Source organism: Malus domestica, chromosome 03, assembly GCF_042453785.1.
Source record: "Malus domestica chromosome 03, GDT2T_hap1".
NCBI classification, from domain to species: domain Eukaryota; kingdom Viridiplantae; phylum Streptophyta; class Magnoliopsida; order Rosales; family Rosaceae; genus Malus; species Malus domestica.
In genome coordinates this window covers 15,519,171-15,545,770 of record NC_091663.1, presented here as the reverse complement: position 1 = coordinate 15,545,770, position 26,600 = coordinate 15,519,171, and the positions used below count along the sequence as shown (strand labels likewise).

The following is a 26,600-nucleotide window of genomic DNA, read 5'->3' as shown; positions in this document are numbered from 1 at the left end:
CCTCTTCCCCTTTATCCTTCTTAGTGGGATGACATATGGCACGAGATGTAGAAATATCTGACCAAATCATGTAACAAAAGTTTTCCACAACAAAGGAGAATATCCAAATTAAATATAAATCAAACCAAAATTCAAGAAGAAGATTGCACTATATGACCCCTACTGGATTGTTGATGATGTTTTTATTGCTTTTACATGCATTAGCATAGCTATAATTAGAGTAATGTTAGGTAGACTAGTTTTTTAGATTAATTTATAAATTATGTGATGTATAATCAATAAAAAATAAGTACATTAATTAAGATTTAAGTAAAAATTCAATTATCAACAACTACGTCATGTGATATCTAGTGAGTATTCACCTTCCAATTTAGTGTAATAAAAAAAAGCCACGTGTTCCTTGTTTTTAAAAATCAGGAAAAATTATTAACATATCTATTTTTTTTTTAATAATAAAACATATGTTAAAAAATATTATTAAACAAAATCAAAAGATTAGTACTCAACATTGAATAATAAGTATGAAAAAAAAAATCGACGACAAGAAAGCAACAATCAGTAATGACACACAACTGATGCCACAAAAAATAAAGGCAGCTCGAACACTTTTTTTTTTAGTACATTGATATTTTTATATTAGAGTGAGGATGAGTTCGGCTAAACCACACAATAGACAACTTAATTTGGTATCAAATTTGTTATCTACGAGATTCAAACATAAAACCTCTCACTTTCAAGTGAAGAAGAATATCATCAGATTATATTATTAAGTGGTAGGCAGCTCGAAGACTTAACTTTTCGTTTATAAAAGTTACACATTGATGCAGCATAATACCTGATCCACATTTTAAAATTGACATCCCATTGACCATAAAAGATATCAAATCTAAGTTTTCTTCAGAACTTGCCGGTATTAATTTGTTTATATTCATGCACTTAATCCTGGTCTTAGAGTTCTTAATTTAACAACTCTACCAGTTTCAAGAAACATGAAAAGATGAGTGTAAGATTACTTTATGGATATTCTTGTGCGGCACAAGATAGCCATTGCCAACACTCTCAACATACGCGTATAATAGTTGCCGCCCTAGGTAATTTGATGAACGTAATTTGATGATAGGATCGTTGAGGTATATTATGGAGTAAATTTCACAAAAATACATGTGCCAAAAGCATTCTCTTTAGATCCTAGCGTACGTTTGATCCTTTGAGGGAGCTAAAGCCCTTCCACATGGAATTCTTAGATCACTATATTAAGGAGTGGATTTTACAAAAAAAAAAAAAGTGTCAAAAACATGTATCTCTGAATCTTATCTTACATTAATTTGATGATTTGATCCTTCGAGCGAGCTAGCGCCCTTCCACATGGAACTCTTAGTCTTAGATCGCTATGTACAACTTTTGTGCTCAACATCACAATCTTAGCTAACTTGAGCCTTAGAAACCTGCACTTTCATCTCCGTAGTTTTGGCTAATCTTGCAAGAAGTGTTTAATCGTTAGGGTAAAGAAAAGAGCATAGAAGGGTTATTACCTTAATATATTCAATATTTAATTTTACTCCTTTTACCTCTAGCTAATATTTGACATTAAAATACTGAGTACTGTAATATTTAGAGAGTAATGTTAGGAAAACTAAATTTGTAGACAAAATTTGCAAACTAAATTATGTGTCACCAATAGGAAATGAGCTCGTTTATCAACGTTTAAGTAATAAATCAATCATCAACTTCCACATCATTTAATTTACAAAAATTTATTTACAAATTTAATCTTCCTAACATTACTCATAACCATCTAATTCGATCGCATTTTAAAAATAATAATAAACATTATATACCTGCAATACAATTAAATGAACCAAGGTTCAAGGAATAATTAGATATTCTGCCAAATTTGTGCACCAACCATCCAGATATTATAACATTCACCAATATTTGAGCATTTGGCTGCGGACTTCCACTTCCACTTCTACCTTCTCTTGTATTTGTTTCATAGTCCTTGTCCCTTTTCGGCAGATTGTCGATTTTCCTAGGCAGTGCGGCGGGCGTGGCCTCTCCTCTGATGCAGGAAGCCATTTTTATATGCCACCAATGCATTACTATCACGGTATCACCTAGGCGTGGGACTCAGTCTTGCCTACGCGTGCAACTTAGAGTTCGAAATCCTTTAATGTAAAAAAAAAAAAAAATTGAAAAAAAATGAGGGGAGAAGTTTCCTCCCAATTTCCCTTCAATTATAGTTTAGGTTTGTCTCTTGCTCCAAGTGGGGAAGCCACTGACCTAACAATATATCATTTTCTGCTTTTTATAATTTTCGCGGGCTCCTCCTGCACCTGAAAGTGATTACAGAGACCGCTGCCTTATTGGACCATCGTTTTACTAGTCGTTGGCCGTCCAAGACCACTTTTTCCACGGCCTTCCTTCCGAGACGTCGTCTTCACAACATGATATTTAACTTTGATGTGAAATTGATGATTGGATTATTAATAAAATTTATTAAATTAATGACACAGAAGTTGATGATTGGATTATTAATTTAGTATTGATAAAACGTGCTCATTCTTATTAGTAACACAACATTTAATTTTTAAAATTTTATCTACAAATTTAATCTCTTTAGCATTACCCATTGTAGCGAATGCAACCACACATTAAGTCTCGAAAGTTTCTTTCTTTGTTGAATGACCCATGTCATAATAGTTAATTTCCCCACTAAAGAAAAGGTACAAAAAATACGGGGGAGAGAGAGAGAGAGAGAGAGAAGAGAGAGATACTAGAACTACCGTTGTGGTCTTGTTCGGTTTCAAACACTTTCAAACTCTATATATATTATTCTTCTTGAAGTTTCCTCGATCTAAGCTCAAGAAACCCTAATTAGCTCAATACAGTAGAGACGAGTATACGTAGCAGCGCTTCAGTGTAATTAGCTCCAATTGGCTGCTGGAAATCTGTAAGTAATATTCTATATATCATGATTTCGCTTATCAAAATTAATGGTATGCATTAAACAAAACTTACCATGCAAGTATTTTAGATCTCCATCTTTGTTTACATAATTTTCACACTCATTATCTTCACTTTATTTGGAATCGAGTACCTTGTCCAGTGATCAGATTGCTTGAATATATATTTAACTTTCTTTTTTACTTATCAATCTTGTACGTACAATTACATGACTTAATCAATTGGAAGCAAACAGATTCCCCATGCCATGTATTGTTGTAAGTTCGCCAGCGGTTCTGGAACAAATTAATGGAAGAAGAAGGAAAATGAAAAGACTACAAAAGAGATTGGAAAAACTTTATCTTTTATTTTTGTAATATATGTAAAATATACAGCGACCATTGACTTTCTTCAATTTTAATTGCATTTGCTCCAATTTTAATTGCTCAATTATCAAAGGATTTTAGTGAATAAACAATTTTAAAAAAAATGATCCCCACCATTACAAATAGGGTCCCTCGTATGTTTTTAGTGCCGGACGTATGGCTATTTCATGCGATAAACTTTTTGGTAGTGTGTCAACCTCACGTAGGTGACTGACGTAAAATGAACGAACCAAATTTGTTGGTCTTTTTTCTTGTTCTAGTCTCTAGATGACTAATACTATTCGAATTTTCAAAAGAAATACACTAAAACTTTCTTTTCTAAATAAATTTTAAATTGGCACTCCATGTGGATGGCAAATTTAATTTATTTTTTCACCGTAAATATGTTGTTGTATAAAAAAATTAAAATTATCATTATATTAATGTGAATGAAATATCACTTATTATTGGTTCTCTTGCTATGCTTTAGAAACATATTAGTATATTACAGTATAAATTAGTTGGTAATTCAGATTTTTCTGTGGAGATGTTTATATATATTCTGCAAGTTCATAGGGAAAAATGTCTAGTCCACAAGCACAATGTGTACCTGCCCCAGCTGGGATCCAGGCGGCAGCAAATGGCGTTCCGGCTGCTGGAAATGTAATCATCGGCATTGCGGCACCGATTCAACCAAGGCATCCTTCGCGTCATCTACTAGAAAATACCAACAGTACTATACGATCTCTCTCTTTCATGCACATCCCATGTATACATACACGTAGCTTATGATTAATTGATATATATAGTCTCCATATATATATGCGTTGTATTTGCACCTGTGAAGGTTAATTAAAGTGGTAGAAGTCTGCAAATTGATTAGTTGGGAAAAAGAAAAACAATCAGCAACAACAACAACAACAACAACAAAGCCTTTTCCCACTAAGTGGGGTCGGCTATATGAATCCTAGAACGCCATTGCGCTCGGTTTTGTGTCATGTCCTCCGTTAGATCCAAGTACTCTAAGTCTTTTCTTAGAGTCTCTTCTAAAGTTTTCCTAGGTCTTCCTCTACCCCTTCGGCCCTGAACCTCTGTCCCGTAGTCACATCTTCGAACCGGAGCGTCAGTCGGCCTTCTTTGCACATGTCCAAATCACCGGAGCCGATTTTCTCTCATCTTTCCTACAATTTCGGCTACTCCTACTTTACCTCGGATATCTTCATTCCCAATCTTATCCTTTCTCGTGTGCCCACACATCCCACAAAGCATCCTCATCTCCGCTACACCCATTTTGTGTACGTGTTGATGCTTCACCGCCCAACATTCTGTGCCATACAACATCGCTGGCCTTATTGCCATCCTATAAAATTTTCCCTTGAGCTTCAGTGGCCTACGACGGTCACACAACACGCCGGATGCACTCTTACACTTCATCCATCCAGCTCGTATTCTATGGTTGAGATCTCCATCTGATTCTCCGTTCTCTTGCAAGATAGATCCTAGGTAGCGAAAACGGTCGCTTTTTGTGATCTTCGCTAGATTGCTCCGGTCATTAGTGTGGATAAGTATATAAATGGATAGAGATAGGAAAGCAAACACAAGATGTACGTGGTTCACCCAGATTGGCTACGTCCACGGAATAGAAGAGTTCTCATTAATTGTGAAGGGTTTACACAAGTACATAGGTTCAAGCTCTCCTTTAGTGAGTACAAGTGAATGATTTAGTACAAATGACATTAGGAAATATTGTGGGCGAATGATCTCGTAATCACGAAACTTCTAAGTATCGGAGTGTGGTGTCGTCTTGACTTCCTTATCTGTCTCATAGGTAGATGTGGCATCTTCTCTGGAAGTACTCTTCCTCCATCCAGGGGTGGTATCTTTAACTGGTGGAGATGCACAAGGTAATGTATCAATTTCACTTGAAGCTTACTTGTAGTTTCAAGCTTGGTCAAGCGCGATACAAACCATGTAGTAGGAGTCCCCCAAGTCGCCGAGCTAGGGGGTCTGCTGAAAGAGGTGACAGACAAGGTAAGCAATCAGAGCTCCGACCGATTGTTCACCTTCTCCCCATCTTGCAGCAGCATGAAGGATAAAGAGAAGAAAAATGAGAAGAGATGATATGAGATACTTTTGCTTTTGAAGAAGTAACTTTCCACAGGCTTATTCTTGAACTGAGCTGGAGGGTTTTCTGGTTTCCTCCAGAGTATAAGGCCGACTGAAGAATTTGAGGGTCAAAACAAGTCCATCAAATCTAGAGTACGTTTCACCCTGCTGATATGGGATACTTTTGCTTTTGACAGAGTAATGGATGTATCGGCACGTGTGCTGTTACGCTTGTCTCCACATGCTTCCTTGTATCCTTCGCACTTGCCCTATCTGTTCCTCAAGCAAATGCGGAATCTTCCCTGGAAACATAAGATGTTGAAGATGAGTACTCGAGAGCAATGCCAGGTAAGTAATCAGGTAAGGGGTTCCAGGCAGTCAGTTCCTGGCTGGAAGCTTGATTCCAAGTGCTGACTGATTGCTCTCTTTCTCCTTGTCTTGCAGGTAAAAACAAGGCCAAAGGAAAAGACAGGGAAAAAGCATGATATGGGATACTCTTGCTTTTAACCCTGATGATATGAGATATTCTTGCTCTAGTATAGCTTGTTTGCAGAGGTATTATCGGGGGAAAAGAAAGCTGAATATTTCGAAAGGCTTCGTTGGGAGTGCCCTCTCAGATATGATGAAGGGTTGAGCATTTTTGCAGGTCTGCCTGTCCGTTGGGGATGGAGGTCGACATATATAGGAGTCTCCCTAACAACAAGTAGTAATGCTATTCATTTACCCTGCTTGGTCATAGCACGGTAGTGGGAGCTACCAGTTTCACATGTTTTAACTCTGTCAGAGCACTTTGAAAAAGTGGTCTGTGGTATCTGGCTCTCGAGATTCGGAGAGCGATGCCTCTTCGATTTTTGAGAAAGCAATCATGCTGGGGGTCTGGCTCTCGAGATTCGGAGAGCAGTGTCTCTTCGATTTTTGAGGAAGTAATCATGTTGGGAGTATGGCTCTCGAGATTCGGAGGGCGGTGCCTCTTCGATTTTGGAGCAAGCAATCCTGTTGGGAGTGTTGTCTCGAATGTGAGTAAAGGTTGGGCATGTTTGCTAGTCTACCTTGCCCCGAAGCACAAAGGTTGACACACAGGAACTTTCCAATTATCTAGCAATGGTATTGTTCCTTTACCCTCTCTTCGCTTTTGAGAAAGTAGTCATGTTGGGAGTCTGGCTCTCAAGATTCGGAGGACGGTGCCTCTTCGATTTTGGAGCAAGCAATTTTGTTGGGAGTGTTTTCTCGAATGTGAGTAAAGGTTGGGCATGTTTGCTAGTCTACCTTGCTACGAAGCACAGAGGTTGACACACAGGAACTTTCCAATTATCCAGCAATGGTACTGTTCCTTTACCCTTGTGGGTAATAATATGGTAGCTAGACCTTCAAAATTTATGTGTCTAAACTTTGTTAGTGCTGTTTCTTTGCTATTCTTTTACCTTTCTTGGTCAGAGCGATATAGTGGGAGCTGCAAGCTTCACGTGCTCAACTTTGGCAGAGAACTTTGGCAAAGTTATCTGTGGTACCCATGAGCTATTGTTGCGTGTGGGAAGTGGGTGATTGAACAGTAAGATTCATGTGCTTTCTACTTCACCAGAAGTCTTCGACAGAATGCCCATAATTTCTGCAAAGCTGAGTGTGCGTGTGACAGGTGCTGACAAGGCTAGAATAGTAGGTGCCTCTTCGATTTCTGAGATTGGCCCTCGTGGTCTCTGAGCAGCCCAGCTTTTGAGAAAGCGAGCGCCTCTTCGATTGATTTGGAGAACGATGCCTTATCAATTTTTGAGAAAGCAATCATGCTGGGGCTCTGGCTCTCGAAGATTCGGGGAGCAGTGTCTCTTCGATTTTTGAGAAAGTAATCATGTTGGGAGTCTGGCTCTCGAGATTCGGAGGGCGGTGCCTCTTCGATTTTGGAGCAAGCAATCTTGTTGGGAGTGTTTTCTCGAATGTGAGTAAAGGTTGGGCATGTTTGCTAGTCTACCTTGCCACGAAGCACAGAGGTTGACACACAGGGACTTTCCAATTATCCAGCAATGGTACTGTTCCTTTACCCTCTCTTCGATTTTTAAGAAAGTAGTCATGTTGGGAGTCTGGCTCTCGAGATTCGGAGGACGGTGCCTCTTCGATTTTGGAGCAAGCAATCTTATTGGGAGTGTTTTCTCGAATGTGAGTAAAGGTTGGGCATGTTTGCTAGTCTACCTTGCCACGAAGCACAGAGGTTGACACACAGGGACTTTCCAATTATCCAGCAGTGGTACTGTTCCTTTACCCTTGTGGGTAATAATATGGTAGCTAGACCTTCAAAATTTATGGGTCTAAACTTTGTTAGTGCTGTTTCTTTGCTATTCTTTTACCCTTCTTGGTCAGAGCGATGTAGTGGGAGCTGCAAGCTTCACGTGCTCAACTTTGGCAGAGAACTTTGGCAAAGTTATCTGTGGTACCCATGAGCTATTGTTGCGTGTGGGAAGAGGGTGATTGAACAGTAAGATTCATGAGTTTTCTACTTCCCCAGAAGTCTTCGACAGAATGCCCATAATTTCCGCAAAGCTGAGTGTGCGTGTGACAGGTGCTGACAAGGCTGGAAAAGTAGGTGCCTCTTCGATTTCTGAGATCGGCCCTCGTGGTCTCTGGGGAGCCCAGCTTTTGAGAAAGCGAGCGCCTCTTCGATTTCTGAGATCGACCTTCGTGGTCTTAGAGCAGCCCAACTTTTGAGAAAGCAAACGCCTCTTCGATTTCTGAGCAGGCGCCTCTTCGATTTCTGAAGCTCCGTCGAGTGCAGATTTTTATAGGGGCTGGCATTAAGTTCCAAAGCACACTTGAATCTCCACCAGTAGAAGCTTCATTCTTGCACTTCTAAGATCTTGATTTGTCCGACCTCTTCTCTCTTCAACACCTTTGAAAATGTCTGGCCCCTCCGACCGTCGTTTTGACTTGAACCTTGTTGAAGAGGCAGCCCCGCCTTCTCCAGACAACATATGGCGCCCATCCTTCGTCTCCCCTACTGGTCCTCTTACCGTTGGGGATTCCGTGATGAAGAATGATATGACCGCTGCGGTGGTGGCCATGAACCTTCTCACCCCCAAAGATAACAGACTACTTTCCAAACGGTCTGATGAGTTAGCTGTTAAGGATTCGCTGGCTCTCAGTGTTCAGTGTGCAGGTTCTGTGTCTAATATGGCCCAACGCCTATTTGCTCGAACCCGCCAAGTTGAATCATTGGCGGCTGAAGTGATGAGTCTCAAACAGGAGATTAGAGGGCTCAAGCATGAGAATAAACAGTTGCACCGGCTCGCACATGACTATGCTACAAACATGAAGAGGAAGCTTGACCAGATGAAGGAAACTGATGGTCAGGTTTTACTTGATCATCAGAGATTTGTGGGTTTGTTCCAAAGGCATTTATTGCCTTCGTCTTCTGGGGCTGTACCGCGTAATGAAGCTCCGAATGATCAACCTCTGATGCCTCCTCCTTCTAGGGTTCTGTCCAGTACTGAGGCTCCAAATGATCCCCCTCCGGTGCCTTCTCTTTCTGGGGCTCTACCGACTGCTGAGACTTCTCCTAAGCAACCTTTGTGAAGGCTCCCTCTTGTGTGTTTATTTTGACTCATGTATATGTACATATTTGTAGCTTATCGGGGATATCAATAAATAAGCTTTCCTTCATTTCACCTTATTGTGTTAAATACACCAAAGCCTTCTTCGCTAAGTTCTTTGAATTTTCTTTTGTTGAAGCTTGTATGTTGAAGCTTTCTTAGTGGAGCATGTAGGTTGGGGTAGTGTTCCCTTAATTTCCCGAGTGAGGAAAACTTCTCGGTTGGAGACTTGGAAAATCCAAGTCACTGAGTGGGATCGGCTATATGAATCTTAGAACGCCATTGTGCTCGATCCTGAGTCATGTCCTTCGTTAGATCCAAGTACTCTAAGTCTTTTCTTAGAGTCTCTTCCAAAGTTTTCCTAGGTCTTGAATTACTTGAATTAACATCAATTAATAATACAGAGCTAGGTGAAGTTATATGCTATACATGAATATGAGATAAATATTGCATGAAAGTGTGAAGATCAAAACATGTATTAAAGAATATCATTTTATGAAAAGTTGGTTTAAACCCAATATCTTAAGCATACTTTTGAATAACTCATTTTTTTCAAAGAGTAATGCTATAGAGACCATTGATTTAAACTATTTTTTTTCTCAATTAATGTGTAGTTAATGGCTTAAATCATTTATAACACACATGTATGATCAATAATTTTTCCCTACAAAAATTCAAAATTTTTATTTTTTTCTTCTTCCTCGTCAAAATTTCATGTTCTTCACCTCTAAAATCCTATGAATTTCATGGCATTCCTCCTCCTCCTACAAAATTATGGTGCTTCTTACCTTGTTAAAGGTTCAAGTGTACCTAGAAAAAAGAAGTTTTTTTTTTTCGGTAATTGTTACTTTTCTTCGTAGTGTAGGTAAAGTAATTTTAAAACTTTTCACTCACACATGTTTTAATCATCTTGATGTTGTATTTGTTAACAAGGTATAAATTTGTTATAAAAATTCTTGCCTAGTGCTACTTAGGCCCCGCCTATATAGGCGCTAGGCTGCTGGTCACCACCCAATTAATCTTTAGACGTTTGAAAATTAATAAAGGGGCATAGACCTGCTTAGGCGCCCGCTTAGGTCACGACTCTCACTTAAGCATAAAATAGATACTTTTCATTTTTCTTTTTTTTTAATAAATTGTAAGAAACTTGTTGAATACTTAGATGAACACTCATTACATGTTTGTTCCTCATGTTTTCAATATGTTCTAAAACTTTATAATATATGTCATTTTATTTTTCAATTTATGTATCTTACTACAATTATGTATTTTTAAGTATAAACAAACACTTTTTGTTAAAAAAAATATAAACAAACACTAATTTATACGACATATAATAAATTTACATAAATCCGCCTAGTACGATTAGGCCTCTGCCTAGTAGCTTAGTGTCTTTTAGAATCTTGATATGATTTTTACTTCTATTAGCAAGGTAATATAATTTTTATGTCTATTAACAAGGTAATACGGTATCGTTCCTATTAATAAGATAATTTCAAGAATGTATATGAGTTCTTAAGGTTGAAAATTGAAATCCAATTTTTGGAACAACAAAAACGTTTTAAAATTGAATTTCAAGGGTAAAATAGTCCTACCAAATATGTAACCTAGTCAGCATGATACTTATGTGGATTATTTTATCTAGTGAGTTCTTTCCACATTTTGCACGGTTGACCGAGTCTAAATAAAAAAGATCTCATTTTGAAAAGTATACAAATGTCATAATCGTTAAAAAAAAAAAATCATAATCATAATTGTTTACTTTATTATTATTAAGATATTATCCTTAAAATAAAAAAATTAAGGGGTTCTAACTTTAATCCTTCAAAAATATTAACATTTAAATAAAAAGTAATGTTAAATTACAAATTAATTATAATTCTTTAATGTGTATTTTACTTCAAATCAATATTCAACTTTTATTTAAGGGAACTTTAGCGAAAAATTCCCGGTACTATTCATTTTAACGAAAAACCATATTTTTACACTATAAAGTCAATTTTGTACTATTTACTTTACCCTTTATTTTGTCCTTATCGTTAAAATTCAAAGTTTTCAAGCTATTTTCATTAATTTTCCTTTTATTTAATACTTAATATGTATTTTACTTAAATTCTCCCATTAAATATTTGAATTGATTAATACACACATTTTAATTCTTTGACAAAAAAAAACCACATTTTAGTTCATTTATTTTGATTAACTTCCTCCCCTCAAATCGTTAAAAATGAACCTAAATGAGAAAAAATTCGAAATAAAATTTGTTACACATAAGAAAAATATAGGAATACATAAGTGTACTGATAATATATATTAAAATGAATTGATTTACCTAAATATCTTAATAGAAATGTATGTACCAAAATATATTATCATGAATTAATGCATCTAAATGTCTGTTCCGAAATGGATATACCAAAGTATATTATATAAATTACTTTCTAAATAATATAAATAAGTTAGTTTACCTAAATGTCTAAAGCAAAATATTATGATGAATGAAATGAAAATTATGAAGAAAAAGAGAAATAAAATATCCTAATATAATTAACATATGAAGTGATTAAATGTATGCTGACATTTACAGTGACTCAACAGACTACAATTAGTTTAAATCTTACTTAAGGTTTTAGTCTAAGTGTGACATTTTTCAAGGATTAGGATGAAGTTTTCTAAAAAATCAATAAATTTGGCCAAATTGGAGTTTGTTCTACCATGCATATGTATCGAACAAATCGATTTTTTTGATAACAAGTAATATCCTCAAATGAACCATTTATTTCTTTGATGCATATGAATGACTAAATGATACTAAGTAATAGACGGTTTATCGATTTAGACAAGAATCATATTCAGACAATAATCAATCTAATTTTAAATAGATGGTATGCCAAATCCTTCTACGAAAGAATATTTGTGTACACATATATTATACGTTCGCAAATTAACCATATGCTTACTCTAACTACATCCCTTGCATCCATCACAGGAGAGGCATACTTGACCTTGTGTATGCCCCTTTACAAAGCTGCAATGGAAGGCAACTGGGAAACCACCAAAGGCATCTTAAATATCAATCCGGCACTCTTAACTGCTAGCATAACAAAAGGATGGCAAACTGTTCTGCACGTTGCAGCAGGAGCAAAGAACAATATTCAGATTGTGGCAGAACTAGTCAAAATGATAGATGAAGACGACTTGGCACATCAAGACATTAAAGGAAATACGGCACTGAGTTTTGCCGCTGCAGCTGGAACCGTAGAAATTGCCGATATTTTGATACGAAAAAATAGGTTCTTGCCAACAATTCCAGGTGGCGAAGGAATGACACCACTTTATATGGCTGCTTTGTTTGGACAGTCTGAAATGGCAACGTATTTATACCCAAAAACGTATAAAATGTTGGATGAAATGGGCCGTAACGTTCTTTTTTTCTGTTGTATCGATCATGGTCTTTATGGTAAGTACTTGGAACTTGTTAGACATTAAAGACATCTTTATTTCTCGACTACTATTCTTTTAATCTTTGTAAAATTGTGCAGATTTAGCCATGAAGTTGCTACAAGATGATAGAACATTAGCAACGGCCCGTAAAAGCGACAAAGAAACGGCCTTACATGTCTTAGCTCGAAAGTCTTCAGAATTTGGTGACCAAAGTACTCCAGGAATGTGCAGAAGACTTATCAAAACACGTGAGTTAATTCTTCTAAAATATGATATCAAAATGTGATGAGTTATATAAAAACAAACTTTCGTATTTAATCACCGCACATTTGCCTGCATATTCTTTTGACTATCAACCCTTTTGTTTATGTTGTAACCTTTTTAATTTACAGTTAAAGTACTGCCAGGGATGAATGTTTCTTACAAAAGAAACTTGAAGCAAACTCAAGCCCTGAATCTAGTCGAATGCCTTTGGAAAGAAATGTTGAAACATGACGACGACGAAGTGATGCTTCTGATAAGAGAACCTTCAGAATTAGTATTTGACGCTGCAAAATTAGGAAATTTTGAGTTCTTATCTGTGCTTATTGGCTTTTATCCGGAATTGCTATTAGAATATGATGACAACAATCGAACTATATTCCATATTGCAGTCTTGCATCGTCATGCAAGTATCTTTAATCTCGTGCATGTGACAGGCTCCATCAAAGATATCATAGCAACATTTACTGATGATGAGAATAACAACATTCTACATCTAGCTGCAAAACTGGCACCTCAAGACCAACTCAATCTTGTGTCCGGAGCAGCTCTTCAGATGCAACGAGAATTAGTATGGTTTGAGGTATCATTAAAGTTCATCTTATAATCAACCTTAATCCGTCTTGCCTAGAAATTCCTTGCTTCTTTAATTTCATTATCGATCATTGATGTGGCAGGAAGTCGAGAAGATTGTGCAACCTCCCTTTATAGATATGAAAAATAAGCAAGGCAAGACACCTCGAGAATTATTCACTAGCGAGCATGAGGATCTATTGCGCAAGGGAGAATCATGGATGAAGGACACTGCAAATTCATGCATGCTTGTTTCAACTCTTATCGCCACTGTCGTGTTTTCAGCCGCATTTAGCATTCCGGGAGGTATAAATGATCATAAAGGAACACCAAATTCCATAAAAGAGCCAGCCTTTTTAATATTCGCCATATCTGATGGAGTAGCACTCTTTTCCTCCTCAACTGCAATCCTCATGTTCTTGTACATCCTCACGTCACGGTATGCTGAAAACGATTTTCTCAAATCTTTACCGTTGAAGTTGATGATCGGGCTTACATCTCTCTTCGTGTCAATAACATCCATGATGGTAACTTTCAGCACAACCTTCTATTTATCTTGCCATGATGGATTAATATGGGTTCCAGATATTATATTCATATTTGCATTTGTTCCGGTTGCTTTGTTCGCTTTCTTACAGTATCCTCTCTTGTTTGATATGTTCTTTTCGACATATTATTCAAGTCTTTTGTTTCAGCCAAGGAGGGTTATGATTTAATATGTAGAACGCTCTACTGAAACCTTGCCTCCACAATAATGTGTATATATGTTGTAGCTCAGAATTGTGATTAAATAAGAATGATCATCTATATTGACACGAATGGTTGGCAGTAAATTTGGTATAGTTATAAAATTTGATATTTAAACTTTTTTCACTCGAACTATTTTATTTTATATTTAACCACCCAAACTTCACATGGTGCCCTCTTAGCCTGATTACGGCAAATCATTTATAGATAATACTTGCATCCCTCAAGTGGGGATGTACATATCCCCGATATGCAAAAAATGTATTTTGACTATACAAATTCAAGTATTCAATGGTCGGAACAGTTCAATCTCCTATAATCTTCAATTGAACATCACCTCTACAAAAATTCATTTGAAATGAAGATCGTAAAATCATTGAAACATATCAAATAAATGGAAGGTTCATTATGTATATGTTACATGTACCTACTCTATCGATTTGTTCTATTCATTTGAATGACTAAATAAGCTCCGATTAGGTGATCTATAAATGATGATTAAGAAATTTAGCTACTCCAATTCTTAATTTATATGATCAAGATACGTTATACGCAAACGGAAAATATGTGCATCCCCATATAGTAGAATGCAAGTATTATCCTATCATTTATCCCATTATTGTAGCCAAAACAAGTGCATGCGGATTTTTTTCTCCCTAAAAAAGCTAGCACTCCATTTTCTCTAAAATTCATCAATTATAGACCCTATCAACATTAATGATTTCGAAAACAATTGTTCGGCCGTAAAAAAGAAAAAAAGGCTGTTATGAGGCTAATTTATTTTATTTGCTCAAAATCATGCGATACGGCCCACCAACTCCAAAGTCCAGCTCAAGATACTTACCCAAGGTTGGGAAGACCACTTCCTATCACTCCACGACAACATAAGTGTTGAGTTTTGGTTTCAATATTTATTGTATATTTCATTATGAATGTTACAAGAGAGTGAAGGCAACTCTTATAGAGAGTTAAAAGAAAGCTACAATAAATTGTAGGATCACTAAACAAACACAATCCCTAAAATCTGCCATAACAAGTGGAAAAACAAAAACCAAATTACAAGTAAAGAAGTTTTTACAAGCAACTAAGAAAGGTTGATGTAAGGTGAATGACAAGTTATGAAAAGTGAGGTTGATGTAAGGTGAATGACAAGCTATGGAAATGTTGATGTAAGGTAAATGACAAGCTATGAAAAGTGACTTTAGCCTATGACTTAGCTAAAGTGAGGATGACAACTCATACATACAACCCATCCATACAAACCGGTTTCAATACACCCCCTCGAGCTAGATCAAGGGGATTGATCGATCCAAGCTTGCACAACAAACGCTGAAACTGAGTAGAGTCTAGTGCTTTTGTGAATAAATCAGCAAGTTGATCGTGGCTGCATGTGAACACGGTGTTTGTCACCTTGGATTGAACTTGAGCACAAATATAATGACAGATAACTTCAATATGTTTGGTCATTAGATTGGAGGCAATGTGCATGGCAGCTTGGTTATCACAATACAAGGACATAGGTGCCATGCTTATGAATCCGAGCTCGGAAAGAAGACCTTTCAACCATATGAGTTCACAGGTTGTTGCTGCCATAGCCCTATACTCAGCTTCGGCACTAGATCGAGCAATAACAGTTTGTTTCTTGCTCTTCCAAGTGACAAGGTTCCTTCCAAGAAATGTGCAAAAACCTGTTGTGGATTTTCGATCAAGGGCATTTCCAGCCCAGTCAGCATCTGTGTAGGCTAAGATTTGATTTGATCCATTGTTCTTCATAATTATCCCCATTCCTACTAAGCTCTTGAGATATCGAAGTATTCTCTTGACGATTTCCCAGTGAACTGGAGTAGGAGAGTGCATGAACTGACTGGCTAGGCTAACTGAATATGAGATATCAAGCCTAGTAATGGTGAGATAAATAAGTTCCCTAACCATTCGCTGATAAACACTAGGGTCCGAGAGAGGTTCACATTTTTCATGCCACTCAAGTTTGCTAGCTAGGGGTGTCCGAGTTGGTTTACATTCCATCATGTTAGCTTCATCTAGAAGATCGAGAACATACTTTCTTTAATTCAAGAACAATCCATTTGAAGAGGTAGCCACCTCAATTCCAAGAAAGTATTTCAAGGGCCCCAAGTCTTTAATGGCAAATTTTTGGTGAAGTGACTGCTTAAGCGTCTTGATTTCACTTATATTGTTAACTGTAATAATTAGGTTGTCAACATATATAAGCACAACCAATTTGCCAGCAATATTACTTCAAACAAACAAAGAAGAGTCAGCATGACTCATTTTGAACCCTGCAGCTTCAAAGACTGAACTAAGTTTCGAATACCAAGCTCGATGGGACTATTTGAGACTATATATGGCTTTGTGAAGTCTGCAGACCTTGTTGGGTTTATTTTCTCTTGGATGACCAGGAGGCAACTTCATGTACACTTCTTCTTCAAGATCCCCATGAAGAAATGCATTATTCACATCCATTTGGAATAAGGGCCATGCATTATTGACTGCCATAGACAACAATACCCTCACTGTGTTCATTTTGGCAACAGGAGCAAAGGTTTCCTTATAGTCAATGCCATAGGTTTGAGTAAAGCCTTGAGATACTAACCGTGCCTTATGTCTTTGAATGCTTTCATTGGAGTTGAATTTGGTTTTATATATCCACCTACTTCCCACGACCTTCTTGCCATTTGGAAGATCCACCACACTCAATGTCTGGTTGTCATTCAGAGCTTGAAGCTCTTTAGTCATAGCATCTTGCCTTTCAGGCATGCATGTGGCTTCATGAAAATTCCTTGGTTTGAAAGTGTGGGACACTTTGTTAAGGAAAGAAGTATGAGAAGATGAGAATATGTGATAAGAAATAGCTGCAGAGATAGGATTCCTTGCAGTGTAAGTAACATACTCTTGTAACCTCACTGGTGGATGTCTATCTCGTGTAGGATTTCTTTTTGCTGCACTTATAGCTTGCTAATTTGGTTGAGCTTCTGATGGTTCAGAGGAGCTTGGCACTGCATTTGTTAAACTATCAGTGAGTTGAGAATTATCAGTGTTGATATGAGCAGGAGTGACTTCATGAATTTCTGCTAGAATAGGTAGTGGAAATAGGTCCATAAGATCTTCCATATTAGCATTAGTCTCCAACCCTTTGTGGAAATAAGGTTAATATTCATCAAATTGCACATCTCTACAGACTACCAGCTTCCCCGTGTTAGGGTTGTACACTTTGTAACCCTTTTGAGAACTGGCGTATCCCATAAACACACATTTGACAGCTCGAGGGTCGAGTTTGTCACGATGGAGAGCTTAAATGTGCACATAACAAGTACAACCAAAGGTCCTGAGGTGAGACAAGCTTATAGGCTTGCCCTTCATGACTTCAAAAGGAGATTTAGTATTCAACACCTGAGTTGGCAGTCTATTAATGATGTACGTGGCATTGAGTAGAGCTTGAGACCAAAATTTCTTAGGAACATTCATTTGGATCATAAGTGATCGAGTCTTCTCCAATAAATCTCGATTCTTTCTCTCTGCCACACCATTTTGTTATGGTGCACTAACACGGCTAGTTTGATACAAAATGCCATGATTGCTCAAGTAATTACTCATGTTATTGGAAGTGTACTTAGTACCATTATCTGATCTTAACATATATAACTTAGATGAAAATTGATTGGTGATTAGGTTGTGAAAGTCCAAAAGCATCAAAAAAATCACTTTTAAGTTTTAAAAGATACAACCAGGTTACTTTAGAATAGTCATCAATAAATGTAACATAATATCTATACCCATCCAAGGATTCTACATAAGAAAGACCCCAAATATCAGAGTGAACAAGCTCAAAAAGTTTACTAGTTCTAGAATTAGAGGAAACAAAGAAAGTCTAGTGACTTTTGACATTTGACAAGTTTCACACTCTAGTGTGTTTTTACAAAAAAAAAAGGGAAACAACTTGGTCATCACATGTTCTGAGGGATGGGCAAGGCGTTGATGCTAGAGTTGGTATTCCTGAACTTGACTTAAGTTGACACTAAGCTTTTTGACAAAATTGGACTCATATGAAAGATATTAGAGTCCATTCAAGAATAACCTTTCACCAATCTTCTTCTGAGTAACTCGGTCTTGAAACATAACATTGTGAGAGGAAAATATGGCAAGACAGTCTAAGGTTTTTGTGATTTTTCCTATTGACAAGAGCTGAAAAGGAAAAGAATGTACATAAAGAGCAGTGGAATCAGTATGCTCACTTAGCAATCTAATCTTTCCTTTCTCTAGAATAGGTTCCCCTTTCCCATTTGCAACAGATACATGAATTGGATCAATAGTTCTGTGAAAATCATGGAGCAATGGCACCAGAGTCAATAATCCAAAAATTATGTGTAACATTTGCATTAAGAGTAATGGAAATGGCACTGATAATACCTGAAATATTGCCTTTCAATGTGTTCTCCGAGTTAGCCAAGAATCCAGCAAATTTCCCTAGCATTGCAGTACGGTTTTCAGGTGTCATTTCATCAGGTTCAATGTTTCTTTGCTTCTTTTGAGGAAAATCAGTAAACTCGTTGATCAAGGACACATGGTTTGTTGAGAAATTGGCCATCCCATCAGTTGAGGAACAAGCTGAATGAAATGTTTTCGGAGTGACTCCACCCTTCCCATCTTTGATCATCCTGTCTTCCCTATCAAACTTAGGCTTTAACTCCAGATGAAGAATATAACACTTTTATCTCAAATGTCCCTTCATGTTGCAATAAGAACATTTCAAGTCTGCTTTCGTGCCAAACACCCTCTCACCAGTTGCTTTGTGATTTGTCATGAAAACCCTAGCTTCAAAGTTGGATTTGGGCTCAACGTTCATCACTCTTCGTCAAGTTTCTTCTCTCTAGACTGTATGACACACAGTGTTAAAGAAGGGCAGCTCTTGAGTCATTAATAAGTGACTACGTAGGTCTTCATACTCTACTCCCAAGCTTGCTAAGAGTTGAAAAACCTTGTCCTCATCAGCCCTTTTCAGTAGCACAGCGGAATCAGTCGTGTGTGAACGATACATATCAAGTTCATTCCACATGGATTTCATACTTCTAAGGTGTTGAACAAATGTATGATCACCTTGCTTTAAACTAGCCACACTTTTCTTCTGTTGAAAGATGCGAACTGAGTTGTTTTGGCTGCCATACATGTCTTTGACAGACTCCCATAGGAGAAAGGATGACTTTGAGTAGCTGAAAAGCTCAGACAGTTTTGGTTCCATGGAGTTAAGTAACCAGGACATGACCAGCTGATCAGTAGTATGCCATGCATTATAAGTTGGTGAAGTGGATTATGGGGGCTCAGAGCTTCAATTGATAAACCCTAGCTTCGATCTTCCTTCTAGAGCAAGTGACACAGCTTTTGACCAAGGAAGGTAGTTGAAATCGTTCAGTAGCACCGAGCAAAGTCGTTGATTTGGATTGTTCTCAACCCCTTGGGTTAAGTTTAGGGAGGAGGATGAGGCACTGTCGGCATTAGACACATTTTCTTTTGCCATCTCTATCGATGATGAGCAAATGAAGAAGTAAAAAAAAAAAAGAACAGAGTTAGGACCCTATGGTTCCTGCTCTGATACCATGTTGAGTATTGGTTTCAATATTTGTTGTGTATTTCATTATGAATGTTACAAGAGAGTGAAGGCAACTCTTATAGATAGCCAAAAGAAAGCTACCATGGATTGTAGGATCACTACACAAACACAATCCCTCAAATCTGCCCTAACAAGTGGAAAAGCAAAAACCAAATTACAAGTAAAAAAGCTTTTACAAGCAACTAAGAAAGGTTGATGTAAAATGAATGACAAGCTACGGAAAGGTTGATGTAAGGTGAATGACAAGCTATGGAAAGTGAGGTTGATGTAAGGTGAATGACAAGCTATGGAAATGTTGATGTAAGGTGAATGACAAGCTATGGAAAGTGACTTTAGCCTATGACTTAGCTAAAGTGAGGATGACAACTCATACATACAACTCATCCATACAAAACGGTTTCAATAATAAGGGATTAGACACGACCATCCTCAAAGCGCATCTGCCACATGGGCTACCAGATCTTGGAATCTCTCACTTCATTGAACGGAAAAGAACGCGTCACCAAATAGATTGATGTAGCCATAAAAATTGTATTTGATGCGCCGTATAGCCCATCAATACACTAACAACCACAAATTGCAGTCATTGTGTTTAAGTTAGTATTGGGGATCATTTGCAAATGGATAGATTGGTTTGGCTGATGACTAGGAACGGGGTGTATACTGTGTGATCGGGTTACCATTGGGTGCATTCCTCTATGGTGTAAGTGGTGGCTAGGCCGACTTCTACTTATTTCTCTATTCCATCCCGAGTTTGAGCATATGTTATTGTGATGAATCTGTGGAGCATATGCTATTGTTATGCCCGTAGGTCAAAACCATATGGTTTGGGGGTTTTCTTAATTATAAAGTGGATAGGGCTAGCATTACATCTTTGGTGAACTAGTTTTCTTCACTAATTAGTTCTCATATAGGGTCTGTGGATAATGATACTTGGCTGTTGTCATATGTAGCTTTCACTTGTTGGCACATTTAGAAGGTTCGGTGTAACTTCATCTTTAATCAGATGCCTATTTTACCCCGACAAGTTCTTTTGTCAATCACCTCCTCGGCTGGTCTTTTTCTGGAGGCTTCCCATTCTCCGTCGGGGAACTCTCTCCCTTTGCCTGTCTCTTCTTCTGCCTTGGTCAGTTGGTCCCCCTCTAGTTATCCCTTTGCAAAGGTCAATGTTGATGCGAGCTGGTCTGCTTCTAATTGTGAAGGATTTGTTGGGGTTGTTGTTCAGCCTGAGGAGGGTTGGTTTATGGTAGCGGGGAAATGGCACATTCATGCTCCTAGTGCCACTGCGGCGGAGACTAATGCTATATTATTAGGGTGTAAGTTTGCTAAATCTTTAGATCTGCATCAAATTATTATGGAGTCGGACTCCAATGAGATATTTCCTCTAGTAGCTGGGAGGCTTTCCCTACGTTGGTAAGAATTTTGCGGCTTAAGGATGTCTTTCAGATGTGGCGCTAGTATTAGGTTCCGAGATCAGCCAATATGGCGGTGGACCAGTTGGCGTCGAGGTCTAACACTGAGATGTGCGATTCCACCTGGGTTAACCAACCCTCATCTTCGTTGGTGTTTGTTTTGCATAAGGATGGTCTCCTATGTCCTCCTTAATTTTGCTATGGTAGTGATGGGGGCGACACCTTTGCATTTGGTGTAGTGTCTCTAGCCTTTGTACCCCCCATCACTGCTCTATGTTTGCTTTTCTTGGTTCTTGCCTCCTTGTAGGCCTCCATGTCCTTTTGGCATCAGCCTTGGTTATGCTTATTTCCAATTCTTCAAAAAAAAAAAAAAAAGATTGATCAACCCTACTCCAGCTCAATGATACAATGGAGATTGTTCATCCATGGTTATCTAAAAATAGTGCCATAGGCCCTTGATGAGTAGATTTTATATTATATATTTTACCCTAATCTTAGTATATTTTGGTTAATATATTGGAAGAATTTTGATACTTTGAATTGTATTTTCAATATAGGACTGTCGACTTCCTCTGGAGCAAAACAGGATCAAATGGACAAATTTTGGAGTAATTCGAGTTGGAGGACGTTCGTGAGTCACTTAGCTTGATCGTATCAAAATTTGGGATTTTTCCACCAAGTGGTTATTTTCTGGCGATGAAATAAAGAAGCAGTGTGCAGTGCTGGAAAATGACGTTTTTGGGCTGAAATTGCATTTTTGGAGCCCAAGATGACCTCGGATGGGTTCGTGGCCTTCTGGAAAACTGTTCAGAATATTCCAAACATTAAATCCAGCTATATTGGGCCAGTTTTGGAGCAGCTTATAGGTCAAAACGTGGTTGTTCAGATTTTAGACGAATTTTTTCCATTTAATTTAGGGTTATGTTTCCTAGGGTTTGTGGGATGGCTTGGAAAATATATTGCTTAGCCGTCTACAGTTTTAGACTAGGCTTTCTTTTATGCAATTTTGGAGACAGAGAGAATTTTTAGGGTTTTGAAGACTTTTTACTTAGAGGTGCTTTCAATCATTTTCTTGAATATATTTTCTATGATTTCAATTATGAGTATGCGGAACTAATTTCTATTGCTATGGCAAAGCCTTGAGCCTTAGCATGAATATGTGATTTTTATTTAATTGCTTATGATTGATTGCATGCGTACTTTGAATTGTTAATCACCGGGATAAAAACTATCTAATTGTTTTAATGCCTGATCACTATTAGGATTTTTAGAAAAGTAATTTGATGCAATTTTGGTCGGAAGGTTCCCTAAAATTGATGTTGGCTTCTTGTGATTAATAATTGTAATTTCATTTAGGATGAATATCACGTCTTAAGGATTGCATGGTTTTTCAAAGGATTTTCATAAAGCATAATGAGTCTTTCATGTTCAGATTTGATCCGAACGTCTGGACAGGTTGCATGTTAGATATACGTTTTATGTTGGAGGTTCCAAGTAGAATATGAATTAGGAAAATCTAACCTTCAAAGTGGCATGTGTAGATCATAAGTAATTGGTAAAATTCATAGGATTGCTAGGTGATGGTGGAACCCTAGTGCTTTCTTAATTTTATTCTCCCAAAACTGTTTTCTTTTCTTTCCAGCTCTAATATCGCAGTTTGTTTATTTTAATTCATTAAATTCGATTTTATTTTAATTAAGTTATAAAATCAATCACCTCAATTTCTACTTTACAATAATTAAATGGAATCTGATTAGTTTCGAATTATTTAATAATCCCTGTGGAGACGACCTTGCGAGATCCGTTTATACTACAATAACCTTGTGATTCTTGCAAGTAAAATAGGAGATTTAAACCCGTCCACATAAGTACTAAAAATCCTATCAAGAAAATGGCACCGTTGCCGGGGATTATTTAAAATAATCCCTACGAATCAGATTTTCAATTAGTTATTGCTGTTTATACATATAAAAAAAAATTTAATTTTCGTTTTTATTTTATTTTTACAGATTACAATAGTACAGCAGTGTAGATTTCAAAAATCTGTGCATGGTCAGCACCTGTTCAACAGTGCAAAAATTGATTCCACTTGATCCAGAACTCGAGCAGAATTTATGGAGGAAACGCAGGGAGCAAACTTTGCAGAAGGTTCGTCCTCTGCAGGAGACATTTCTATAATCAGTCTTTTCTGGGGACCTGCACAACAAAGAAAAAATGGCATTTGTAATTCCAGAGGCAGGTCTGCCCCTGGGAGATTCACTGACTGCCCATACCACAAATATACCCAGTTGCATTACATATCCGGCAGTGTAGGAAGGGACTGCATTTGAAATAAAACAGCACATGTTGAATATTCTACCTACGTTTCATGGGTTATCATCTGATGGTCCTAACATGCACATTGCAGAATTTTTAATAGGGTGCAAAAACATTTTGGTGAGGGGATTTTCAGCCGAATCTATTAAGCTGCGTTTATTTCCATACACACTAAAAGATCAAGCAAGGAGATGGCTCCTCACACTCTTATCTGGAAGCATTAGTACTTGGGTCCAACTCAGCGAAATTTTTTTAAACAAGTATTATCCGGCTTCAAAGACTCTTGACATGAGAACTCATATTTTATCGTTTGCTCAAAAACCAAATGAGGAGTTTCATGAGGCGTGGGAGCGGTTCAAAGAGTTGATTAGAAAATGTCTGCATTCGGGTATTAACACTACTGATCAAATGCATATATTTTTCAGAGGGTTGAATATGACTACAAAAACTCTTGTCAACGCTTCATGCGGAGGTTCGTACAAAGACAAAAATGCATAAGAGGCTTGTTTGTTATTTGAAAAAATGGCAGCAGATACACAACAGTGGGCAGTTGAGCAGCCACAATCTAGGTCTGTTTTTGAGATGTCTAACGGCTCTCCATATGTTACAGCACAAATTGAAAAAATGGAGAAAATGCCATGTTATTATAGAGAATACCAGGTTCACAGGTTGCTGTACAGCAGCCCTTACAAGCTGCCTACAACATTTGCAACATGATAACTCACGATTTTATGAGCTACCCACATAAAGATGTTTCACCAGATTTTACAGCAGAGCAGGTTAATGCAGTTAACAATTTCCAGCAGCCCCGATATGACCCGTATTCTAATTTGTACAACCCAGGTTAGAGAGATCATCCTAATCCAAGGTGGGACAAGGAACAGCACACTAGGCCTCAATTCCAACAGCAGGTACAGCAACCTGCAGCACCTAAGGCTGCATGGGAGGTTGCAATTGAAAAATTGGCAAATACTACCACTCAAGAAATTCAAAATCTGCAGGCAACAATGAAAAACATGAAAAAACAGATGGGGCAGATTGCTTTGCAGGTTTCTGGAAGGGCACCGGGTACATTTCCCAGCCAAACCGAACCAAATCCAGGGGAGGTGCAGATTGCAAGGCAGTTAGAGTTCTACGTTCCGGCAAAAGTTTTGATAACAGGGATGAAAATTGCGTTCAAAATTCGCAGGTGGCTTCACAACCAAAAACAGATTCGGGGAATGTTGAAAAATTTGCCAATTCAAAAGATTCTGAACAGTCATTGAACATTTCCGAAAATGGTGCAGATATTGTTGTGGATCGTGTTTATGAGCCACCTATGCCTTATCCCGAACGGTTGAAGCCTAAAGTTAAAGATCAACAATTGACAGATTTTATGAAGACTTTGTCTAAGGTTCAGATTAATCTGCCGTTAATTGATGCCATCAAGAACATTCCGTCTTATGCCAAGTTTTTGAAGGATGTTTGCACAAAGAAAAAGAAGCTAGTTGATTTTGAGAAAGTGATTCTTACAGAACAGTGCAGCGCTGTTCTACTTCACAAGTTGCCCCCAAAGTAACAAGATCCAGGGAGTTTTACAATTTCATGCACAATTGGAAATTCTCATTTTAAACGTGCTTTAATTGATTTAGGTGCTAGTATTAATTTAATGCATTTTTCTGTTTTTCAGAGACTAAGACAAGGAGAAATCAAGCCTACATCAGTTATTCTACAACTAGCGGACCGTTCAGTTGCTGATCCAATGGGTATTATTGAAGACCTAATTATTAAAGTGGATAATCTCTATCTTCCTGCAGATTTTCTGATTTTGGATATGGATGAAGATATGCAAACACCGATTATTTTGGGACGCCCCTTCATGGCAACAACTAGAACGTTAATTGATGTAGAGGCTGGGACACTTACACTTAGAGTGCAAGATCAATCTGTTGTGTTCAGTTTATTTGAAGCTACCAAAAGGCCAGGTGATGTGCATGATTGTATGCGTGTTGATGTGCTTGACAGCTTATTACATGCTGAAATTATGCCACGTTTGACATCTGATCCGTTGTTAAATGTGTTGCATGGGTTTGAGAATAAAAATACAGAAGATGAAGAGGTTTTTGAGTATGTTTCAGTTTTGGAAAGTGTTCCTTTTCAACCCCCACGTTGGAGGGATGTTTTTGAGAGTTTCGGGGAACCCAAAAAGCTGTTGCAGCCTTCTAAGGTACAACCACTTAAACTGGAGTTAAAGGTGCTTCCAGAACACTTAAAATATGCTTATTTGGGTGCAGATTCTTCGCTGCCAGTTATTATAGCTGTTGATTTATCATCAACAGAAGAAGATAAATTGTTGCGCATTTTAAGGAGTCATCAAGATTCAATTGGCTGGACTATAGGTGACATTAAAGGGATTAGCCCTACAATTTGTATGCACAAAAGTTTGAACGAGGATGGAGTAAAACCTGCCATTGACGCTCAACGTCGGTTGAATCCAATTATGAAAGAAGTTGTTCGTAACAAGGGTATTGAGGTTGATAAGGCTAAAATTGATGCAATTGAAAAGTTGCCACCTCCGACAACTGTTAAGAGTGTTCGATCTTTTCTTGGCCATGCAGGATTTTATAGATGGTTCATCAAGGATTTCTCCAAGATTAGCCGACCCTAGTGTAGTTTATTGGCTAAAGATACTCCTTTAGTTTTTTATGAGGCTTGTTTGGAGGCCTTCAAGAAGTTAAAGACACTCCTCACTACATCACCCATTATTGCAGTTCCTAATTGGAGCCTACCTTTTGAACTGATGTGTGACGTATCAGATTATGCAGTGGGAGCAGTTCTTGGATAGCGGAAAGATAGACTTCCCCAAGTTATTTATTATGCTAGTCGAACCCCCAATGATGCACAACTAAACTATGCAACCACATAGAAAGAATTGTTGGCAGTTGTTTTTGCATTGGAAAAATTTCGTTCGTATTTAGTTGGTGCTAAAGTGATTGTTTATACAGATCATGCAGCTTTGAAATATTTGTTGTCTAAAAAAGATGCTAAGCCTCGATTGATACGTTGGATTCTTTTATTGCAAGAGTTTGACTTAGAAATCAAAGATAAAAAAGGTAGTGAAAATGTGGTGGCTAACCATTTATCTAGATTAATTATTCCCACAACTTCAGAAGAGGATTCCCTACCACTGAGGGAGAGTTTTCCAGATGAACAGCTATTTGTAGTCCAACTCCGTACACCATGGTTTGCTGATATG

At 37.7% G+C, this 26,600-nt stretch overlaps 1 protein-coding gene and 1 non-coding gene across 4 annotated transcripts; one reads left to right on the top strand and one right to left on the bottom strand.

The window, feature by feature from the left end:
* Positions 1-2,642: 2,642 nt before the first annotated feature.
* On the top strand, positions 2,643-14,086 carry LOC103418909 (ankyrin repeat-containing protein At5g02620-like). 3 transcript variants are annotated; one of them, XM_029099906.2, is made up of 6 exons: positions 2,643-2,950; positions 3,885-4,041; positions 11,979-12,449; positions 12,532-12,681; positions 12,826-13,277; positions 13,372-14,086. In XM_029099906.2, exons 2-6 carry the CDS (start codon positions 3,891-3,893, stop codon positions 13,981-13,983), a joined length of 1,836 nt encoding a protein of 611 aa, XP_028955739.1. In that variant the 5' UTR covers positions 2,643-2,950; positions 3,885-3,890; the 3' UTR covers positions 13,984-14,086. The 3 variants fall into 3 exon arrangements, with proteins under 3 accessions (XP_028955739.1, XP_028955740.1, XP_028955741.1); XM_029099907.2 differs by having other exon boundaries at positions 2,684-2,950; positions 12,841-13,277; XM_029099908.2 differs by lacking the exon at positions 3,885-4,041 and having other exon boundaries at positions 2,726-2,950.
* Positions 14,087-23,650: 9,564 nt separating this feature from the next.
* On the bottom strand, positions 23,651-23,755 carry LOC139194872 (small nucleolar RNA R71). The gene has a single exon (XR_011579610.1). It is a non-coding gene; the product is annotated as a small nucleolar RNA R71 (small nucleolar RNA).
* Between the last annotated feature and the right edge of the window lie 2,845 nt (positions 23,756-26,600).